General features: G+C 39.0%; 1 protein-coding gene across 1 annotated transcript; it reads left to right on the top strand.

Annotated features, from left to right (window-relative positions):
* Positions 1-5,632: 5,632 nt before the first annotated feature.
* On the top strand, positions 5,633-22,693 carry LOC115438756 (trichohyalin-like). Its single transcript, XM_030162550.1, is given in 6 exon segments — positions 5,633-5,860; positions 10,731-11,555; positions 15,507-16,022; positions 16,025-17,289; positions 18,046-19,778; positions 19,780-22,693. Coding segments are annotated over 6 exon segments (6,849 nt in total). The 5' UTR covers positions 5,633-5,811; the 3' UTR covers positions 22,241-22,693.
* Positions 22,694-23,568: the final 875 nt, after the last annotated feature.

Below are 23,568 nucleotides of genomic sequence, written 5' to 3'. Positions count from 1 at the left end.
TCATAATTTTTATGGACAGAATTTCTAGGCGCAGCCAGGGGCCAGAGGGGGTCCGGTTTGGGGACCACAGGATTTCATCTCTGCTTTTTGCAGATGACGTTGTCCTGTTGGCCTCATCGAACCTGGTCCTTCAGCGTGCCCTGGGGCGGTTTGCAGCCGAGTGTGAAGCGAGCGGGATGAGGATCAGCACCTCCAAATCCGAGGCCATGGTTCTCGACCGGAAAAAGGTGGTCTGCCCTCTCCGGGTCGGTGGGGAGTCTTTGCCCCAAGTGGAGGAGTTTAAGTATCTTGGGGTCTTGTTCACGAGTGAGGGAAGGATGGAGCGTGAGACTGACAGACGGATCGGTGCAGCGTCTGCAGTGATGCAGTCGTTGTATGAGTCTGTCGTACGTGAAGAAGGAGCTGAGCCGAGAGGAGAAGCTCTCGATTTACCGGTCAATCTACGTTCCTACCCTCACCTATGGTCATGAGCTTTGGGTCAGGACCGAAAGGACAAGGTCCCGGATACAAGCGGTCGAAATGAGTTTCCTCCGCAGGCTGGCTGGGCGCACCCTTAGGGATAGGGGGAGGAGCTCAGAGTAGAGCCGCTGCTCCTCCACATCCAGAGGGGCCAGCTGAGGTGGCTCAGGCATCTGTTTCAGATGCCTCCTGGACGCCTCCCTGGGGAGGTGTCCCAGGCATGTCCTGCCGGGAGGAGACCTCGGGGAAGACCCAGGACATGCTGGAGAGACTATGTCTCTGGGCTGGCCTGGGAACGCCTCGGGGTCCCCCCGGAAGAGCTGGAGGAGGAGTCTGGGGAGAGGGAAGTCTGGGCATCCCTGCTTAGACTGTTACCCCCGCGACCCGGCCCCGGATAAAGCGGAAGAAAATGGATGGATGGATGGATGGATGGATAATTTCTACCCATTTATATCCTCAGTGTTTTGTTTTCCCTGACACTTTTCTAGACATTATTTACTGTTGTACTCCACTGTAAACATATTTATATTTCATCTAATATCTGGTGTTTGTCTTCAGTGATGGCTGAAGTCGTGGGTATTGTCTCTGTTTAACATCTTTTCTTGGACAGTACTATTACATGCAACAACAGCTTCCGTTCAAGCAGCAGTCAAACAGGATCTGGTTGGTGTTACGTTTGAACTCAGGTGGTCAGGTGGTCGGTACGAGGGTAGATACATGACTGAACACTGTCATTATTGATTACTGAAAGATAAGTCTACTGGACAGTTTTACGTCCCAATACAAGGGCTTCATAAGTGACTTTTAGGCGTTTCCCTTTTGATTTCAGCTCCTGCAGCTGTTAATGAAGTAAAAACAAAGTCAAAGGTTTGCATGTTCTGCCTCCATCTGGATGTTCTTCTAACCATTTCAGAAGGTTGATAGTTAAATATGACATCAGAGACTTTGTAAGGAATGAAATAAAAGAAATGTCAGAGTTATCGAGGAAAAAAAGATTTCTTGACACAGCTCTAAATAGGCCTGTAGATTTTCCAGTTTGGTCTAAATAAAGTCTGTCTGTCTGTCTGTCTGTCTGTCTGTCTGTCTGTCTGTCTGTCTGTCTGTCTGTCTGTCTTTCTTTCTTTTTTTCTTTCTTTCTTTCTTTCTTTCCAGATCTGTTGTCTAAAAATCTGTTCTTATATCTCACTGAAAAGTTCCTCTTTAGGTGATTATGTCTTATTTTTAGTGTGATGAGATATTTGGACTAGAAATGAGAAAAATTGGATGGAAATGGACTGGATGGAAATGCAGTGTTCCCTCAACTTCAGCCTGAACTTTTATGAACATCTACATGATCAGTAAATAAAATATAGAAACATACATGATTTTCACGGAAACAATCCAAAACACAGAGGATAATATTACAATAAATGGTGATACATCACCTCAGGAGGGAATTGTTACAAAAGTAGCACTGGGTCTTTATGGGTTAAAATGAAAAGAATGCGACAGAATATAATAACAAAAACACAGAGTCCTTTTACTGACAAGCTGAATAAATTGTTTCCACACAATGTTTTCTTTCATTCACTCCTTCAATCATCTACATTCTGTCACAGAGAAATCACATTAAATAGAGTTTAATTCTGGAGTCTGGAAAGAGAACATTTATTGCTGCACAACCTTTATTTTAAAATCCCTTTAATAGTCGGCAACAGATGTGGAACATGGAAATTGCTCTGCTTTATGTTTCTGTATTTTCACCACTCTCACTTATCACTTCGCTGACAGTTAATTTCAGGAACGATCTAATCAGCGAAATGCAAATTCATATGTGGCATTAAAGGAACTACATTGACGCTGTTTATTCATACTGCTCTTTATTCATGATATGTATTTTTTTAGGCGCCTGACAGGCTAATATTTGGAGAAAAGTGCTTCTGCTGCATGGATTCCAATAAAAAGTAATTCATTTGACATTTCCAAAAAGCAGCAGCACACATGTTAAAAAGGACTCCATCCTGGTAATATTCACAGACCTCAAACCTACTCCACTCAGGTTAATGGCGCCAAATCAATACAGCTAATTCAGGCTTTTCCATAAACAGGGTTTGTTTTTATTAACCCTGACTGGTGCTGAAGGAAAGGGTGAATCATGAAGGTTGTGATCTAATGTGAGCGTGTGTTTTCATGGGACTGGAGTACATGTTGTACCACGTATGCAGCCAGAGATGTCACATGGAAAGTGTGTGTTAACATCAGGCAGCTCCGACCACAGGCATGGTGAAAGGACACTGGCTCCTCACACAATACACTGATTCACAAGTGTCACAAATGAGCACAAATTACAGCAAAAAGATTTATTCATATGTTCTGGTGGGTTCTTTTGCTTGTGCCAGTGTGGTGTTGATTTAACGTGTTCTGCCAGAGCTTCAAATGTTCATTTATGTGCATGAAATCCTCCAGGGACGTTAATGGTGTATGGTTGATTTCTTTGAATATTTATCATCAGTTCCTAATGTTTGGTGAATGGGACTCTATTTTGGTGAGTTATACTTTAACCAATAAAGGCCCAAACAGTCACCAAACTGATCAACTGATGGAAAATGTTTAATAACTGTTAACTTTCTATTAATTATAGAAGAGGATTAAGGCCACTGGGGAAAAAAAAAACAAAACTAGAAGCACTCGGAGAGCGAAGACCTCCGCCAAGGCTGATCAGTGGCCCCCCCCGTGGGCCCCCCCACGCCAAGGAGGTTATGTTTTTGCCAGGGTTTGTTTGTCTGTCTGTCTGTCTGTTTGTCTGTCCGTTAGTGTGCAACATAACTCAAAAAGTTATGGACAGATTTTGATGAAATTTTCTGGTCTGCGCCCCCCCGTGGGCCCCCCCACCCCCGATCACCACCAAAATTAAATTGTTTCTTCCTTATCCCATTTCCAACAAACCCTGAAAATTTCATCAAAATCTGTCCATAACTTTTTGAGTTATGTTGCACACTAACGGACAGACAAACAGACAAACAAACCCTGGCAAAAACATAACCTCCTTGGCGGAGGTAATTAAGAACTAATATATTTTTGTTATTATTATTCTGAGAAAAAAAGTCAGAATTCTGACTTGTTTTCAGATGAGTAAAAGGTGAGTGAATGTCATTTTGTCAGCCTGATGTAATCATCCTGCATACCATAAAGCAAAAGTGACACTCACTGAATTTCAGGAAAAAGAATAAGAATCCTGAGCTCAGAATTCTGATTTTAATCTCGGAACTCTGACTTTTTTTTTTTTTCCTTCAGAATTCTGACTTTAATATCGTAATTCAGACTTTAATCTTGGAATTCTAACTTTTTTCTCAGAATTCTGACTTTAATCTTGGAATTCTGACTTTTTTTTCCCAGAATTCTGACTTTAATCCTGGAATTCTGAAATATTTGTATTATTAGTATTCTGAGATTAAAGTCAGAATTCTGACTTTTTTTCAGATGAGTAAAAGGTGAGTGCATGTTATGTTATGAAACTTGTGTATGTAAACTTGAAGAAAAACCCACTGATATCTGTTTCCCATTCTTTTGCTCATCTAATAGTTAAATGTCTTCCTCTGAAACCCCTCATTTATCTAAAAATTCACCTAAATCTGTCATTTTTTTCAGCCTGCTGTACTCCTGCACGCCATAAAGGAAAAGTGACACTCTCCCTGAATGTCAGATATATATATTTTTTATAATTCTGAAATTAAAGTCAGATTTCTGACTTCTTTCTCAGAATTCTGACTTTAATCTTGGAATTCTGACTTCTTTTCATTGAATGCTGACTTTTTTTTCCCTCAGAATTCTGCCTTTAATCTCTGAATTCCGCCTTTAATCTTGGAATTCTCACTTCTTTTCATTGAATTCTGACTTTAATCTTGGAATTCTTACTTCTTTTCATTGAATGCTGACTTTTTTTCCCTCAGAATTCTGACTTTAATCTCTGAATTCTGACTTTAATCTTGAAATTCTGACTTTTTTTTCTCAGAATTCTTTTTTTTCCTCAGAATTCTGCCTTTAATCTCGGAATTGTGACTTTAATCTTGTAATTTTGGCTTTTTTAAAAAAATCAGAATTCTGACTCTAATCTTGGAATTCTGACTTTAATGTTAGAATTCTGACGTTTTTTTCCCTCAGAATTCTGCCTTTAATCTTGGAATTCTCAGGGTTTTTTTTTTCTGTGAATTCAAAGTTTAATCTTGGAATTCTGACTTTTTTCACAGAATTTTGACTTTTTTTCCTCAGAATTCTAAGTTTAATCTCAGAATTCTGACTTTTTTGTGAGAATAATAATAAAAATCTACATACCGGACCTTAGCTGTTTTTTTTTTCCCAGTGGCCCTAATCCTCTTCTGTAATTAATCTTATCAGTATAGGTAAATAACTGAGGTAAAATGCTGTTTCTCAGCTTTAAGATCACATAGCCATTGTGTATAGTTGCCTATAACTTACAACAAAACATAGTAAAGACTAGATTTTAAAAACAAACTTTGCAGGCAGAGTGAAACTTTATCTTTGTTATCTGTTTCCATGTCTCTACTATAAGAAAGACTTAACTGTATGTGACTTATTATTGGATCGGGTCTGTTTAAAACCTGCATCACTGATTAAATTGAGGAAGTGAAGTACGTACAAGTAGGGAACAGATGTTTTGTTGAACTCACTGCAACATGGTCTTCCTCATTTGATGACTCAACTTTCAGGGTGTGATATGAATTTTTTTTTTTTTTTTTTGCACTTGTCCCTTTTGTGCATTTCATTCAGATGTAATGCAAGATAGTTTACTCAGTTACTCATGTTGCCTTTAAATGAATGATGTAAGACAGGAAACTGTTCTGGGCCATTTTAACTGTGCATCTTTGTGCTTGTGCTTGTCGGAAACATTAACCACAGGGCAGTGTTTGATGGTACACAGCTCTGCAGCAGTCATCAGGATGCCTGCATTTGTGTCTCAAAACGTAAACACGTGTTCTGCATATGTACGACACGTGCACAAATTAATACATCTTTGTAACAGCATGTGTGTGTGCAGCTTAAACTAGTGTACTTGAGTGTTTTAAAGCTTGCACACGCTCAGCTGTGTTACAAAAGCATATCGTGCCATGTCTTAACTTCCTGCCATTTTGAAACAGAACTCTTGCTAAACCACAGGTAGCTCACGTGACATGTCTTCTAACGTCTTTGTGCAGGTTTTGCGTCGTGCCGAAATACAAAACTTCTGTTCGGATCAATGAACCACCAGGTTTTGAAGTTCATTTTGCAATAACACTGACGAAAGACTGTGAAGGACAAACAGGAACAAAAAAGAGGAAGAGACCAACACAGAGGAAGGCAGTGGACAGAAAGGTGATGGAGGCGGCAGATAAAAACTGCACTCTGGACTCCAGCACGGATGGTGGTGAGTCTGCTACCACTCTTATATGTTTAGTTTAGTGAGCGAAACATGCAAAACACTGATCCTGAAGCTTGTGTTGAAGCAAATTATTTACTTTTACTGATGTTAATAGTCAGTGTCATACTGAGCAGTAGTTTAACTTAATGTTGCAGTAGTTAGGTAACATGCATTTATATTTTCATAGAAATTCAAGCAGCTAAATATGTATTTTTTGCCATTTATTGTGTATTTAAGGACTTAAACTACAAATATTGGGACTATCTCTCTATATCTATATCTATTTTTCATTTCATTTTTATTTCATTTTTATTCATTCATTCCAATCTAAATGATTGGAAAGGAGCAGGATGAAGAAAACTTTTAATACCTGCCCCTTTCTTGAAACATTTGCTCACATCAGATATGTTGCCATTACAATTATTACAGTAAACAGTTTACCTGATGGTCAATGCAAATAAAATATATCCAACATCCATAAATTGAATTATATCATTACATGCTTTTATAAAGCTTTTCTATTCTTTCTCTATACAAACTCTTAAACTGAAAAATATTTGTACAGCTCTTCTCTTCCACTGCCAAAGAATTCCACATCCTGACACCCACAACAGAAATACACATTTTCTTCACATTAGTCCGCACCCTTTGCTGTTTAAAATTAAACCTCCTTCTATGTTCTTCATCCTGTGATACTAAAACAAATAATCTCTGCAAGCTTGCAGGTAAAAGTCCGTTTCTTGCTCTAAACACAATCAGCAATGTCCAAAATTCAACCAACTCTTTAAACTTAAACAATCCTGATTTAATAAACAACTCATTTGTATGTTCCCTGAAATTAACATTATGCATGATTCTTTTTGCTCTTTTGTGTAATAAAAACAATGGTTCTGTGTTACTCATATATGTGTTGCCCCATACTTCAATACAATAACTCAAATACGGCAGAATAAGTGAACAATACAAAATTCTCATTGCTTTATAATCCAACACATATTTTGCTTTACTCAATACAGAAATATTTTTAGACACCTTTTTTTAAACATAAGCAATATGGGACTTCCATGTTAGCTTGTCATCCACTATTACACCCAAAAAACAAATTTCTGAAACCTTCTCGATCGTAACCCCATTAATAGACAATGAAACATGTTCTTCCTTTTATCTATTTGTGAACACCATAAACTTAGGTTTATTCCAGTTCACAGATAATTTGTTTATATCAAACAATTTTTTGAGTTGAACCATCTTTTTTTCTATTTTCTGTACTAATGTTTTTAAATCATCACCTGAACAAAGAAAGCTTGTATCATCCGCGAACAAAATTATCTATCTATCTATCTATCTATCTATCTATCTATCTATCTATCTATCTATCTATCTATCTATCTATCTATCTATCTATCTATCTATCTATCTATCTATCTATCTATCTATCTATCTATCTATACTGTGTTTGTATATTTAGAGCTTTATATGTACATATTTATATATATGTTTCTGGTTTCAATCAGCTCTATATGTAAAGAGTCATGAGATAAGTTGTGTTTTTCTGTTGTATTCATCATTTCTTCCTGCTACTTTATCAAACTTGAATGAAGCGACTCTAACGCCCAATAATTTCCACCTGGGATTAACCCTTTCATGCATGAATCATGAGAACCTTAATCAAGATTTTTTTTTTTCCCTGAGTGTTTTTATTCCTCTTCAGGCACGAACGAAAAAACAATGCAATTGAAATTTTTGTAATCTATCTTTCATGGAGTTACAAAAATGTCCACTCAGCTGGACACCATAGATTTTATTTTAGAAGCAAAACAATATACTGTGTGAAAACTATGAAATGATAAAAACTGCTAATCTGATGTTTTCTCACATTTTAACATACTTTAATACTAGTTATTACTCACTTCATGGAGATAATCTGCAAAAAAACCCCAAACTGTTGATTACAGTCTAATAACAATTAACAGTTGATTTACACTCAAACATGTTAGTGGGTCAAAACATGGCATTAGAAATCTCTCTGACAGGACAGTTAGTGTTGCTAAATGACCCACAGTTTTACTTTTAAATTAATTTTTGCTTTAGTTGGACCATAAGGGGTTACCTAAAACAAGAAGCTACTTTATATTGAAATAAACGTTGGAATGGCAATCAATTAAAGTTCGCTCTCTGACGGGACATTATTGTGTTTTGACCCTCGTGCAGATCAGGTTTATCAAGAACAGCAACGTTACAGTAATGATATGAACTGCAGTGTATGGGATGGTGCATAAGTGTCCACTGTGTTGGCTGATATGGAACTAAAACAACAAAACCCATGAATATACAAGAGAGCAGCTGGAGAATAACTGTCCACTATGCAGGAAAGGGTTAATTAAGTATTCTGATTCTGATGATTCTGATACTGCTTATTTATTTATTTATTTATTGTGAATATTTATGCCAAATTTAGCATCAGTCTGTGAAGTTGATCCATAGATCCTGCATTTTAAAGACAAAGGGGACCAGTGGGCTGACACATATCCTAACAGAGATATGCTGTGGAGACATGTAAATATATGTTTTATTCTATATTCCTAAGCCTTCTATTTGGCCTAAATTCTTATTAAAAGAGGACTCACCACAACATATATTGTAAAGGTCAAATAAAATGAAAGAGATGAGAATGACTCCTGGAAAAGGTTTTTAGAGAGAAGATAATTTTAAGTCTATTGGAGTCAGGCTGGTTTTTGGGGACACATCTAGTAGCACCAGTGGAATCAGGCTTCAAGATACTTTCACACTGGTTTCACCTTGAAGTTTGGGTCGTTTCCCTTTGGCTTGGACTAAAAACTGAGTAGTATTCAAAGGTCAAAGGTTTAGGTCACTTTAAATTTGACAAATGTTTAGTGAAATAAAATAAAGTGATGGCCTTTTAATTTAAAAGATCTTAGATTAACTATATTCCTGCAATGCAGTACTGTAACTTGCCAAAGGAAAGATAAACTAAAGGTAATACCACAGAATAAACAGGTAACGGGTGCAGTTTAACCCTTTAACCCCTGACGTGTCTGTGGTGAGCGTTCTGAATGTTTGATTGATTTAAAATATTCATAAAAATTCAACCATTTGCTCAATAAGAAAAATGTCAAATCGTGCTGATAGAGTAAACCTTATCGTTTCCATAGACATCTGAGCATGCTCAGTGCACCCCCCACTGCCTGTGGAATAGGGGGCAAAACACAGAGCAGTGGATAAGACCGACTCACTATAAAAACAGACAATTTAAGCTTTTTTTTTTTTTTTTTACAACATTTTCCTTGTGGTTTTTTGTTTTTACTGTTGTTTCCAGTGTTGTGGTGATTTTCTTTTACTTGTTGACTGTGTTTTTACTGACTTTTGACCGTGTAACTGCTTTTTGAAGTTCAACCCAGGTGTCAAAAAGCAGATGGACTGATTTAGAAAACTAGAAAAGCACACGGAGAGCACAGACCTCCGCCAAGGCAGATCAAATAATATGTGATCCAATTTTTATGTAATGTATTGAAAAAAAAATTTTTTTTGTGTTTTTTGCATCCAAAAAAATGGTTTGTTTACATTACAAAGACAGTATTTAAAGGGTTAAAAAATGTGAGAATTATTGAGTATTTGGTATTTTTATTTATGGCTCAAGTTGATGAAATAGAAAAAAGTGTAAAAGAATTAAAAACAAACTGTATGAACATTTTTTGGACATTATTCCACAAGTGTGCAAAAAAGGCACACTTGGTGCTTAGTAAGGGCCTTGCTGGATGGGATACTGGAGGGTTGATGATGTAATTGTTATGGAAAAATGATAAATAAAGCTGTTTAAAATAAATAAATAAATAAATAAATAAAAATTATACATACAGATATATATATATATATATACATACAGATATATATATATATATATATATATATATATATATATATATATATACACGTCAGGGTAGAGACTGCGATCTGGTAGGATCGGCAATTCTACCAGTAGAAACTCCGATCAGAGTCTCTGACCCTAGCCCTAACCCTAACCCTAACCTGAGCCCTAACCCTAACCCGATCGGAGTTTCTAGTGGCAGGATCGGAGTTTCTACCAGTAGAGATTACGATCGGAGTCTCTACTGGTAGAATCGCCGATCCTACCAGATCGCAGTCTCTACCCTGACATATATATATACAGGGTGGGGAAGCCAAATTTACACCGAACATTTAGTTGTTTTTTTTCTCAGCAGGCACTACGTCAATTGTTTTGAAACCAAACATATATTGATGTCATAATCATACCTAACACTATTATCCATACCTTTTCAGAAACTTTTGCCCATATGAGTAATCAGGAAAGCAAACATCAAAGAGTGTGTGATTTGCTGAATGCACTCGTCACACCAAAGGAGATTTCAAAAATAGTTGGAGTGTCCATAAAGACTGTTTATGATGGAAAGAAGAGAATGACTATGAGCAAAACTATTACGAGAAAGTCTGGAAGATACTATTAAAGAAGAATGGGAGAAGTTGTCACCCGAATATTTGAGGAACACTTGCACAAGTTTCAGGAAACGTGTGAAGGCAGTTATTGAGAAAGAAGGAGGACACAGAATAAAAACATTTTCTATTATGTACATTTTCTTGTGGCAAATAAATTCTCATGACTTTCAATAAACTAATTGGTCATACACTGTCTTTCAATCCCTGCCTCAAAATATTGTAAATTTTGCTTCCCCACCCTGTACACACACACACACACACATATATATATATATATATATATATATATATATATATATATATATATATATATATATATATATATAAATATATAATTGTTTTTGATGGATAAATGTGTCATTTGTGTGTTTTGTACCCTCAGGTTTTGCGGTGCGCTGTACTGAAGAAGTCCTTCTGCCCGTCTTCACAGATGAGAGTCTGCAGGAGGCCATGGAGTTCCAACCCCCTCTTCTATCCAACACCATCCCTCCTGTCCTTCCAGAAATTAGACTGGTCCTACTGGGCAGAAAAGGTGCAGGGAAGAGTGCAGCAGGAAATACCATTTTGGGCAATGTGGGGGGATTTGAGAGTGGGAAGCCCACAGAGGAGTGTGTGAAAAGACGAGCAGATGTGGACGGGAGAAAAGTTACTGTGGTGGATACCCCAGGGTGGGAGTGGTACTACCCACTCAACAGCACCCCCACCTGGGTGAAGAGAGAGACGTTACGAAGTGTGTCGCTGTGTCCCCCCGGACCCCACGCTGTGCTGCTGGTGGTACGCTCTTGCGCTTCAGTCACCAAAGACTACATCAGAGAGATAGAGGAACATCTGGAACCTCTGGGAAAAGGGGTCTGGGATCACATCATGGTGCTTTTTACCAGAGGAGATGAACTGGGGCTGGGGTCCATGGAGCAGCGAATCCAGACCACAGGTCCAGGACTCCAGACGCTCCTGCAGAAGTGTGGCTACAGATACCATGTAGTGGATAACAGGAGCAGAGGAGATGGGACACAAGTCAAAGAGCTAATCAGGAAGTTGGAAGTGATGGTGGAGGGGAAGGAGGAGAGGAGTAAACATCTAGAGATGGACAGTATGGTTCTGTTGGGACTGGAAGCAGATGCCAAGAGGAGAGCCAGGGAGAGGAGGAAAAAACAGAGGCAGATGGAGGCCCAGACCCAGAGAGTGATCATCAAAGCATCTGTCATGAGTAAGTTCTTCAGACATGTTGAGTCCTTTCAAACACATGCACACTCAGTGGTGTAGTCCAGGGTAGACGGCGGTATGTGGAGTATACCCACTTATTTTTCAGTCAGCATTGGTTATACCAGTGGCAGCTGCTCGTCTTTCAGAGAGGGGAAGCTCATTGTCGGCTTACATCAAAAAAATTGTCAAGTCTTTTAAACATAAATTCGGCCCTCTGTTCCTTTTTAAGAGAATGGTCAGTGATCTTATCGTACACAGTAGGCGTCTTTTCCAGGGACTTGATAGTTAGTTCACTCTGACCTGGCCGACAGTTCAATTGATTTAACTATCTACAAAACAATATTAAACTCGAACAAGAAATGATTACATTATGGAACTGAAACAAGAAAACGCTGAAATTATGTTAAATTGAAAAAAGGAAGTACAATGAGTGTGTTTTATTTACAGTGCAAGAAATGAATGAGTAATTTCGTAGTGGTTTCTCTCTCGATTTCACACCCAGAATGCGCGACAGTATTAAACTGAACTGTGTCAAGTAAAGGAATATATCTCAAAATAGCTGTCAAGTCAAATGGGATTCAGCCTTTCGACTGATCCTCCAATCAGCACGTGGAAGCTCAGCATCCAGCCCGGCCGAGCTCCGCCCACAGCTCCATTCACCCCCAGAGACGCCGAGCGTCTGGGGGCGGGACAACATCGTGGCATTTATCCAATTACCGTCCAGTTTTGAGGCAATGAAAAAAACTGTTCCACTCAGTCCCATTGAAGTGCATGGACGCTGAGCGTCTACGGACAAATGCACTGAGCAGAGATCGAATGAGAAAACAGAGACACGGGAATGGAGGAGAAGTGAACAACATCGAGTCTGTTGGTTTGTGATAAAGCTGATTCTGAACAAACTTGTCTGTGAGATGAACGTGTTCTAACACATTTGTAGTCAATGAAATGTCAACACAACCGAACATATTTAACCATTTAATTTGAGTAATTTTAGGGAAAGCTGAGCTTCCCTTTCAGTCTGTGAGAAATCACCTCTGACGTATACCCACTTCTAAACCCCCCTCCTGATGTGCACCAGTCAGTCGTATCTGAGCCAAATTGCCCATGTTTTCCCTGAGAATGGTGAAGCCATGACCCGCCCTACTCTGCCTCTAATTGCCTTGTACTTGGTACCTTCACTGATTAGATTGGTTAACTTAAGGCATGAGCACTGATGAGCCAATCAGAGGCAGAGTAGGGCGGGTCATGCTGAGGAAAATATTGCTAATTTAGCTCTGCTCCTGATCAAATCATGATAATTTTATAATAGTGAGTAAATAATACAGATGAATTTCTGGGTAAATTAAATAGTGTAGTCTGACAAGTCACTGTTTCTAAAATGGTGTTTTTCTGGACTACTTAAAAAAAAAAGGGCAAAAATTGAGAGCATACCCACGTCTCCAGGGACCACTACAGCACTGAGCACAGTCAGACGCTTTATAGGTTCTATAGGGAATACAGTAAAATACTTTTTTATTAAGGTGTAGTTTAAGACCACATACCTGTATTAGTAGCATATTGCTTTTTTCTTTTTTTACTAAAAAAGAAAAAAAACCTCAGTGTTTTGGTCTCAATCCTCAGTTATTTCACTTTCAGTTCAGGCCTTGGTCTAAATTACAGACGAGGTTGCTGGCACTTATAGAACAGTAAACTTTTAAACATTACAAGGCAGCAAAAAGAAAAAGAAGAGGAAAGACACAAATACACAACTCGATCATATTCAGTTCTTCTGACCAAAAGGCAAATACTTCACCCATGAACAATAGAAAATAAATATACGTACATACCTAACTTTCTTTTTTTATTTTTCTGTGTAGAGTTGTATTACAGGTCATTCTGTTCTGTCATGTAGGCTTGACATCTGTTTTTAGTCTGAACCTCAACGTACTCAACTGTTTTGTAGCAAATATGGAAGAATGAACAAACTCCAGCAGTGCAGTGACTAAACAGAATATCCCAGCACTTTCTGACCACATTTCAAGAGGGAAATAGGTGAAAAGTTAGTTTTTAACATCACAAAATGTTGTTTCTGAGAAGATGGATTCGATGCCTAAATGCTGTTGCTGTCTATTTCACCAACTTTAGACAAAAAAACATTAACTCATAAAAACCCAAACATCCACTGATGATTAAACCATCTACTGATATGAAATGTTTAATACCTGTTGATCCACTAATCCTATCAATAGTGTAAAAGAAAGTTTGTCGTCTTTTCATGACCCATTTGGACGTTCAGAGGCTCTGTAGTTACCATGGAAACACCGTCATCTTCTACAACATTGATTCACCAGTAAAACCCATGGAGTTGGATCAATGACAGAGAATGTAGATGCTTGTTTTTATGTTCAGTTATTGATATATTTGCTGAAAAAGTCACTTTTTCTTCAGTTTTCTCTGTTTTTGACATAATAAGCCTCAACTTTACTCTGAGGTTTTATGATCATCTACATCAGGGGTCACCAACCCTGATCCTCCAGATCTACTATCCTGCATGTTTTAGATCTTTCCCTCTTCCAGCACACCTGACTGGTGTTATCAGGCTTCTGCAGAGCTTGAAGATAGGCTTATCATTTGAATCAGGTGTGTCGGAAGAGGGAAACATCTAAAACATTCAGGATAGTAGATGTCGAGGACCAGGGTTGGTGACCCCTGATCTACATGATAAGTAAGTTAAAATATGAAAATATCTGATTTTCACTGGGAAAAAAACTGCAAAGTACAGAGGATAATATTATAATAAATGGTGATCAATAACTCAAGGAAGGTTAAATAGAGAGAAACAATCATTTGGGAACAGCCGCAAAAGTAGCCTCGAGTCTTTATGGGTTAAGATCAGGGGTCGGCAACCTGCGGCTCTGGAGCCACATGCGTCTCTTCATCCTCCTTGTAGTGGCTCCTCCCTTTACTGCGGTCAAGCCAGCCGCCATTCTCCTCTGCATGGTCAAACCAGCCATTCGCGTTTTTCTTGTGCGCTACTCATTCGACAATTATGGTAGATGAGCTGCATGGAGTGAATGTGCCTTCCGGAACACTAAAGTAAGGGCTCGTTTATGCTCTACGTTAAAGACGCAGACGGACAGAGGGTTCTGTCCATCCTTTGTATACTACTCACGTAACTCTGTCTGTTTTCCGGGAGCTTGAGGATGTGAACCCAGACAGAGAATATGGAGCAGTACAACTGGGAACTGCGAAGGAAGTGTTGAGTTTTGAAGAGAATTGTCTCCATAAATAGCAATACTTTTCATAGAGCGACTGTATGAGTATGAGTACTGTGTACTTTTGGAGTAATCCTACAACAGATTCCCTTCCAAACTCCAAAAGTGTTTGTTTTTTCATCTGAAATAGGCTTTAAGACTAAATTCAATGATGAATAAAATCCATTTTTCCAGTAAGCACCTCATGAATTTGGTATATTTGGTATTAGTACTTCATATACTATTAGCACATACACTATGAACTACTTTTACTGTGTGCTTTTAGAGTAATTATACTCCTGAATCCATTCCACACTACACTTCTGTTTGTTACCTCCACCAGGAGGTATTGTGATCACTTTGCGTTGTGTGTTTGCGTGTTTGTTTGTTTGTTAGCAAGATAACTCAAAAAGTTATGGATGGATTTTCATGAAATTTTCAGGAAATGTTGATACTGGCACAAGGAACAAATAATTAAATTTTGGTGGTGATCGGGGGGGTCTGTCTTGGCGGATGTCTGCGCTCTCCGAGTGCTTTTCTAGTTGTATTCAGTGGTTGTAACAGGTAAAATGTAAAAAAAAGATTAAAACTTTTAGAAGTTTATAAGCTCTATTATGTTTTGTGGCTCCAGACTATTTTTTTGGTGGAAGAGGGGGCAAAATGGCTCTTTTGATAATAAAGGTTGCAGACCCCTGGTGAAGATCCTTCTTTTTCCCTTCCAGGTGACAGTCTCCAGGTCTCAGAACTTGCACATCAGTCCTTCTCCAAGAAGCCTCGCCGTCTGCCTGAGGTCAGACTGATCCTTCTTGGGGAGCGTGAAACAGGAAAGAGTTCTGCTGGGAATACCATCCTTGGTAAAGTGGACTTCTTCCAGACAGGCGTGGTGACAGAGGAGTGCGTCCGTCAACAGGCGGCGGTGGCCACGCGGCAGGTGACGGTGGTGGATACGCCGGGTTGGGAGGGAGGAATAGCAGGGACCACGCTGGACAGAGTCAAAAGGGAGATCGTGGCTAGCGTGGCTTTGTGTCCTCCAGGTCCACACGCTCTGCTGCTGACTCTGAGAGTGGACACACTTGTGAGGGCTGGACATGTGAGGGAACACCTGGAGCTTCTGGGCGAAGGCGTTTGGAGACACACCATCCTATTATTCACCCACGGCGATCAGCTTCGAGAGGGTGTCGACATCAAGCAGCACATCCAGAGCGGTGGCAGGGATCTGCAGTGGCTTCTGGACATGTGCAAGGGAGGTACCATGTCATCAGCAGCGGAGATGGACCACAAGGAAGTGCCGGCAGCACAAGGGTGATGGAGCTCCTGGAGAAGGTGGAAGAGATGGCGGCGACAAATCGGAGTGAAGCTTTCTCTGGTTTGGTTGAGGAGGTTAAAGACTTGAGTCAGCAAAGGAATGAAAAGTTCAACCAGAGACTCAAGGACATGCAAGACAAGATGCTCCACCAAGAGGCGGAGTTAAAGAATATGAGGGAGAGAGAGATGAAGAACTTCAGGTGGTTCTTTGACCGGCGGAAAAAAGTAAAGTCGCCCGGGAAGGCTGATGTTCAAAGAGAGGATGATGAAGATGAGGACCGGAGGAGCTCGGACAGGAACATCGGTGAGCTAGAAGAAAGGATGCGACTACTGACAGAGGATAAAGAAAGAGAAATTCAAGACCTAAATGTAGAATATGAGCGAATTCTCACAGCGTTACACCAAAGCAGACGAGAACAGGATGAGGCGACGCTTAATTCAGAGCTCAAAGAGAGGGAAATTGATGAGTTGAAAGAAAGAATCGATGAGCAGCAAATGAAGTTGCTTGAACTCGAACGCGCTGTTGTCGAAAAAGAACACGAGAGGAAGCAGAGGGAGCATGCTATTAAAGAGAAACAGCAAGAGTGGGAGAGGGTGGTACACAAATTAGAAGAAAATATAGAGCTGGAGAGGAAGGAGAAATCAGAGTGGAGGCAGAGAGATGATTGTTTAAAAGCAGAAATGGACGAGGCTAAACGAGTCTGTGAGGAAAAAGCCCGAGAAAAAATCAGGGAGATGGAAGAACAGATGAGACGAGAGCTGGAGATCAAACTGCTTGAAAAAGACAAAGAATGGGAAGAAGTGAGAAAGAAAGACTGTGAAGAAAAGCAGATAACACTGGAAGGTGTCAAACATTATGAAAAAGATATGGAGAGGAAAATGGAAGAGATGACATTTCAGCATCAGAAAGTGATACAAGAGAAAGAAAAAGAGATAGAGGGGATTAAAGTACAGCATCAGGAGGATACAAAAAGAATGACAGAGGCAATGAAAGTAAAATACCAAGAAGAGTTTGAGGCAAAGTTGAAAGAAAAGGCAGAACAACACGAGAGTGAAATGAGGGATGTACAGAAAGAAAAAATGAATGAGATCAAAGAACTGAAAGAAAAGTTTGCAAAAGAAACCGAGGAACAGATGTTTGCAAAAAAGAGAGATTTAGCAGAATTGGAGCAAATGCATCTTGTCCAAATGCAAGAGAAAATGCAAGAAAATGAAAAGGAGAAAGAAATTATTTTTGAAAATCACAAAAGGGACTTAGTTGAAAAGATGCACGAGAAAGAAAAAGAGATAGAAGGGATTAAGTTACAGCATCAGGAGGATACAAAAAGAATGACAGAGGCAATGAAAGGAAAAATCAAAGAGTTGGAGGAAAAGTTGAAAGAAAAGGCAGAAGATATGGAGAAATTAAAACAACAGCATGAGAGAGAAATGAGGGATGTACTGACAGAAAAAATGACTGAGATCAAAGAGCTCAAAGAAAAGTTTGCTAAAGAAACCGAGGAACAAATGTTTGCGAAAAAGAGAGATTTAGCAGAATTAGAACAAATGCATCTTGTCCAAATGCAAGAGAAAATGCAAGAAAATGAAAAGGAGAAGGAAATAATTTTTGAAAATCACAAGAGGGACATAACTGAAAAGATGCACGAGAAAGAAAAAGAGATAGAGAAGATTAAAGTACAGCATCAGGAGGAAATGTCCAAAAATGTTTGTGAAACAAAACGAATGATGGAGGCATTGAAGGAAAAATACCAAGAAGAGTTTGAGGAAAAGTTGAAAGAAAAGGCAGAAGGTATGGAGAAATTACAACAACAACATGAGAGTGAAATAAGGGATGTTCAGACAGAAAAAATGAATGAAATCAAGGAGCTTAAAGAGAAGCTTGCTAAAGAAATCGAGGAACAAATGTTTGCAAAAAACAGAGATTTAGCAGAATTGGAACAAATGCATCTTGTCCAAATGCAAGAAAATGAAAAGGAGAAAGACATTATTTTTGAAAATCACAAGAGGGACATAGCTGAAAAGATGCACGAGAAAGAAAAAGAGATAGAAAAGATTAAAGTACAGCATCAGGAGGAAATGTCCAAAAATGTTAGCGAAACAAAAAGGATGATGGAAGTATTGAAGGAAAAATACCAAGAAGAGTTTGAGGAAAATTTGAAAGAAAAGGCTGAAGATATGGAGAAATTAAAACAACAACATGAGAGAGAAATGAGGGATTTACAGACAGAAAAAATGAATGAGATCAAAGAACTCAAAGAAAAGTTTGCAAAAGAAACCAAGGAACAAGTGTTTGCAAAAAACAGAGATTCAGCGGAATTGGAAAAAATGCATCTTGTCCAAATGCAAGAAAAAATGCAAGAATATGAAAAGGAGAAGGAAATTATTTTTGAAAATCACAAGAGGGACATAACTGAAAAGATGCATGAGAAAGAAAAAGAGATAGAGAAGATTAAAGTACAGCATCAGGAGGAATTGTCCAAAAATGTTAGCGAAACAAAAAGAATGATGGAGGTAATGAAGGAAAAATACCAAGAAGAGTTTGAGGAGAAGTTGAAAGAAAAGGCAGAAGATATGGAGAAATTAAAACAACAACATGAGAGTGAAATTTGGGATTTACAGACAGAAAAAATGAATGAGATCAAAGAACTCAAAGAAAAGTTTGCAAAAGAAACCGAGGAACAAATGTTTGCAAAACAGAGAGATTTAGCAGAATTGGAAGAAATGCATCTTGTCCAAACGCAAGAGAAAATGCAAGAATATGAAAAGGAGAAGGAAATAATCTTTGAAAATCACAAGAGGGACATAACTGAAAAGATGCACGAGAAAGAAAAAGAGGTTGCTGTGTTGAAACAACAGCATCAAGAAAATATGGAAAGAAAAATAACTGAAATTGAAATATTGATGAGAGCTGAACACCAGGAGGAAATGGATAGAAAAGTGAATGATAAGGTGGAAAGAGTAGAGCGAGAGTGTGGTTACAGAATAAACGATTTAGAGGCAGAGAAACAGAATGAGTTGGAAAAGCTCAAACAACATTTAACAAAAGAAGCTCAGAAGCACTTACAGGAAAGTAATAGAGAAATAAGAGAGCTGGAAGAAAAGTATGAGGCAAAAATGCTTGAAAATGAAAAAGAGAAGGAGATGTTGATCAAAAGTCATGAAAAAACTATTTCACAACAAATGCAGGACAGAGATAGGCAGATAGATGAGTTAAAAAGTCAACATGTGAAGGAAATGAAAGCAAAAACCCAAGAGTATGAAAGAGAAAAAGAAAAGTACGTCTTGAATCACAACAAAGATATGGAACAAAGACTGTCGGAGAAGGAAAAACAGATAGAGGAAATTAGAATGTCGGTAAAAGAACTGAGAGAAAAACTGCAGCAAAAGGAAGAAAAAGAAATGGTTCATCTGAAGTCCATAAAAGACATTGAAGAGCAAGTAAAAGAAAAGGAAGGAGAGGCGGGTATTCTGAAAGACTCTTTTGAAGAAATACAGCAAAAGCTCCGACAGACAGAGAAAGAGAGAGAGAAAGACCATTTAAATTACAAGAAACAGATCGAACAAAAGCTAGAAGAAAAAGACCAAACAATCGAACAGCTTAAGCAGCGTATAAAGGATGTTGATGAAATCCTGCGAAGGAAGAACAAAGAGATCGGTGAGACAATATTAAATCAACAGAAACAGCTGGAGGGATAGAGAAAGGGAAATGGAGGAGATGAAAGTACAGCTTTTACACGAAATAGAAAGAAAAGTGACAGAGAAGGAAGGTGAGATCGAAAGTGTGAAACAGCAGGCTGATGCCAGGGAGAAAAGGTGGACAGAAGCTCAAAGAAAGAAGGATGAGAAAGATCAAGATGAGGTGAACAGGCTGATGAAAATAATAGAAAATAAAACAAAAGAGGTAGCGGAAGCGCAGAGACTTGTGATGCTAAGAGAAGCCGAGATCGCTGAGGTGACGAAAGCGACTGAGAACTATTTACGAGATATTGAAGAGTTAAAAGAAAGCAATAAAATGATCATGGAAAAACAGGAGCAGGAGAGGAAAAGTGAGGCAGAAATGATTGAAAAACTGCAGAAGAAAGTCAACGAGCTGGACCTACTGAGGCAGAGAGACGCCGAAAAGGAGCAAGAGATCGTCAAAATGAGGCTAACAACTGAGAAAACCAAAACGGAGCTGAAAGAGTTGTTGGAAAAGATGGAAAGAGAGATGACAAGCATGATTCAGGAGTATGAGAGTAGAAGTGAAGAAGTAGAGTTAGTTGTAAAGGAGAAAGAAAGCACATTAAAACATCTGGAGGAAAAACATCAGCGAAGTTTGTCAGATGTCGCAGAGAAGTACGAGGAAAGTCAGAGGAAGCTGGAGGAACTGCAGGAGCAAAATGAGAAGATGAGGAAAGAGACTGAAAATCTCCAAATAAAATGTGATAGATTAAGAGAAGAGTGTGAAGCGCAACGAGTAGAAAAAGACGAGTACAAAGAGCGACTCAAAAGCAAAGAGTCTGAAATCAACCAAATTCATAAAGACAAAGATCAAGAGGTCAGGACAAATGATGAACTAGGAAAAAACATGAAGGAGGAAAGTGAAGTTGGGAGTCAAAATGAACAGTTACTGGAGGCGAACAGCCAAGACGACCCAATTAGAAGAGGTTTGTTGGAAAGGGAACGAGAGGTAGAAGAGAAGGAGAAGATTCTGAGTGGAAATGAAGCCGAAATGAGCAGAAAAAGACATGAAATCGATGCAACAGCGCAACAATTTGAGGAAAAAATGAAAAGACTTCAAAGTAAAGAGGACGAGTTGAGACAATGGGAGTTGAGTCTACAGGTAAAACAAAAGGAGCAAGAGGAAAAAGATGACGATCGAGAGGAATTTAAAGTGAGAGTGAGAGCTATCGAGCAAAAGGAAAGGACGCTAGATAAGTTGCTTCAAGCTCTAGAAGGCAAACAGAAGGAGTTAAGCTCTCACGGTCAAGACCTTCAGAAGAAAGTCAAAGGTTTACAAGACCATGGCAAAGAGTTAAAAGATCGAGAGTACCACTTAAGAAGCCAAGAACAAGAGCTGCTCGACTGGACGTCCAAACTGCACGTCCAAAACGAGCACGTGAGTTCGACGACTCAACAGTTGGATGAAATGGGCCGAGATTTGGCTCTGCTGAAGGAGGAACTCTCCCGAAAAGAGAAGAATTTAAAAATGTCATTTCAAAAACTCAACAAGTGGGAGCAGAATCTTCAAGAACGAGAGGCGGAAGTCTGTAAAAGAGAACCGAAGCGACCGAGAGATTTGGAAAACGGACAAGACGAGACCGATGAGAGGTATTTAATGTACCGAGAGATCAGTGCAGTGGATGTAAAGGGCAAGAGGGGAAAGGAAAAAGAGTCAGATGGAGGGACCACCACAGAGGAATGGGAGGATCAGAGGATGGAAACAGCCTCGTCAGCATCACAAAGCAATAACTGTCACTTTGAAACACTAGAAGAGATTGACGTGACCAAAGAAAAGGAAGAGGTTGGAGATAGTGTAGAAACGCAGCAGGAAATTGACGAGCAAGAACAAGACAGTGCAAGGGTTATCGGGAATACCAAGGTGGTACCTCTGACTCAGGGTCACCGAAGATCAAACAACAAAGAGGCCTTGACGGTGTTGATGCTGGGGGAGTCGTGGTCGTCCCGGTCACCAGCAGGAGTCAGCATCCTGGGCAGAGAAGCATCCACCCTCAGGCCTTGGAAGGGTCAGATAGCCGGGCGACTCGTTACTGTCATAGAACCACTCGGACTGAAGTGGCGACACGGACCGGATGCGACTAATCCGGCGAGACAAAACATTCTGGAAGGCATGTCCCGGTGCAAGGCCAGGCCTCATGTTGTCCTCCTGATCATACCTGCCTTTTTGACGTGCACGCACAAGTACAGAAGAGCGGTGGAGGAGCACATGAGTTTACTGGGGGAAGCGATCTGGAAGCGCTCCATGGTTGTGTTCACATGGGGAGAAACTTTAGGCGTGAGCGCAGAGCAACACATTCTGAGGAACAGGGAACTCATGAAGCTGGTGGATAGATGTGGAGGCAGGTACCATGTACTGACCAGAGACAAAAACAACTCTGTAATTGAAGGATTATTCGAGAAAATAGATGATATAGCAGCCTTAACCTCCTAAGGACTAGCATAGCGTCAATGCTATCTTCTCAAGTTTTATATACAGTAAGCGATAGTTTGCTGCAAAACAAATCTACCCACGGGGACAAATAAAGTTACCTTGAACCTTGATATAACATCAAGTAAATTGTGTGACAAAACTGACATCCTATAACCATAATCTTGCCGATCAATAAGCACAGACAACACCAACAACTCTCTTATCGCATATACATAATAATACAATAACAACTTGTTGAAACTGACTGAGCAAACATGTCTATTTAATCCAGAAAAAAACTAAAGTTGCTCTATTTACTTCAGTGTGTTTCCTGTTACCAGTGTGCACAGACAACTTTGAAGCAGATGTGTTTATCAGTGGTGGGTGTTAAACTCTGGAATTCTCTTTATAATGAGCTGAAGGACTGTAAAAAATATATTCCATCTCAAAAAAAGTGTATAAAGACAGAACAACAAGATTATGTGAACAGTTATAAGTTTTTACATTTTGCTTCGTATTCGTTTTTGCATCTTGTGACATATTTATTTACTTATTTTGGTCTGGTATTGTAATTGTTTTGCATCATTTCACCAGCTATATATTTACCTATGTTTTGTTTGCTTTGTACTTCCTGGATATGTAGTTTTGCACTTGGTTTTGTATTCATTTTGTATTATCTTTGGATGTATTTTGTTTGGTTTGTCTGACTTTATAGCTAGCTGTGTATAGCTAACCATTAAGGTTATTATTATTTAGAAAGGAGCAGGAAATATAAGATTTGGGTGTGTAACTGTTTGTTCACCTGATGATTATTGAATGTCTGCTGATGAAATGCACATCCGTGAATGAAATAAACGGGAAAAAAAAAAGTTTGACTGGTCCAGTGTGGTTCTCAATTGACCTACCCGGAAAAATAAAGGTTAAATAAATAAATAAATAAATATGGTTGTAACATGACACGACATGTGTATACAGCTTCAGAGATAATTATGAGACCACCTATAAACTCCCTTCAACGTAACTTTTTGATAATCTGTTCTTGGAATATTGTTTCCTTGTTATTTCTCAACATGTACAAGCAACATTTATGTTAACTGCAATTTTTTTTTGTCATCCATAGTATACAGCTTATTTAATTCCTAAAACTGTAACATTTTATTTATTAATTTTGTTCACTTGCACACACCAAAAACCCTGATAACACAGTTATGACAAATGTTTACTTTTCACTATTTTTGTGACAGTGGTTCAATAATTATTTCTAACTGTATGTTGACATAGACATTGTACGACTACAGTGAGTGGAGTGGGATTTGCTGTTTATTTCATAGTGAGGTGCAGATAAAAAA

Source organism: Sphaeramia orbicularis, chromosome 18 (assembly GCF_902148855.1).
Source record: "Sphaeramia orbicularis chromosome 18, fSphaOr1.1, whole genome shotgun sequence".
Taxonomy (NCBI): domain Eukaryota; kingdom Metazoa; phylum Chordata; class Actinopteri; order Kurtiformes; family Apogonidae; genus Sphaeramia; species Sphaeramia orbicularis.
Note: the sequence above shows the minus strand (reverse complement) of the source record. Positions and strands in the feature narration are given on the sequence as shown.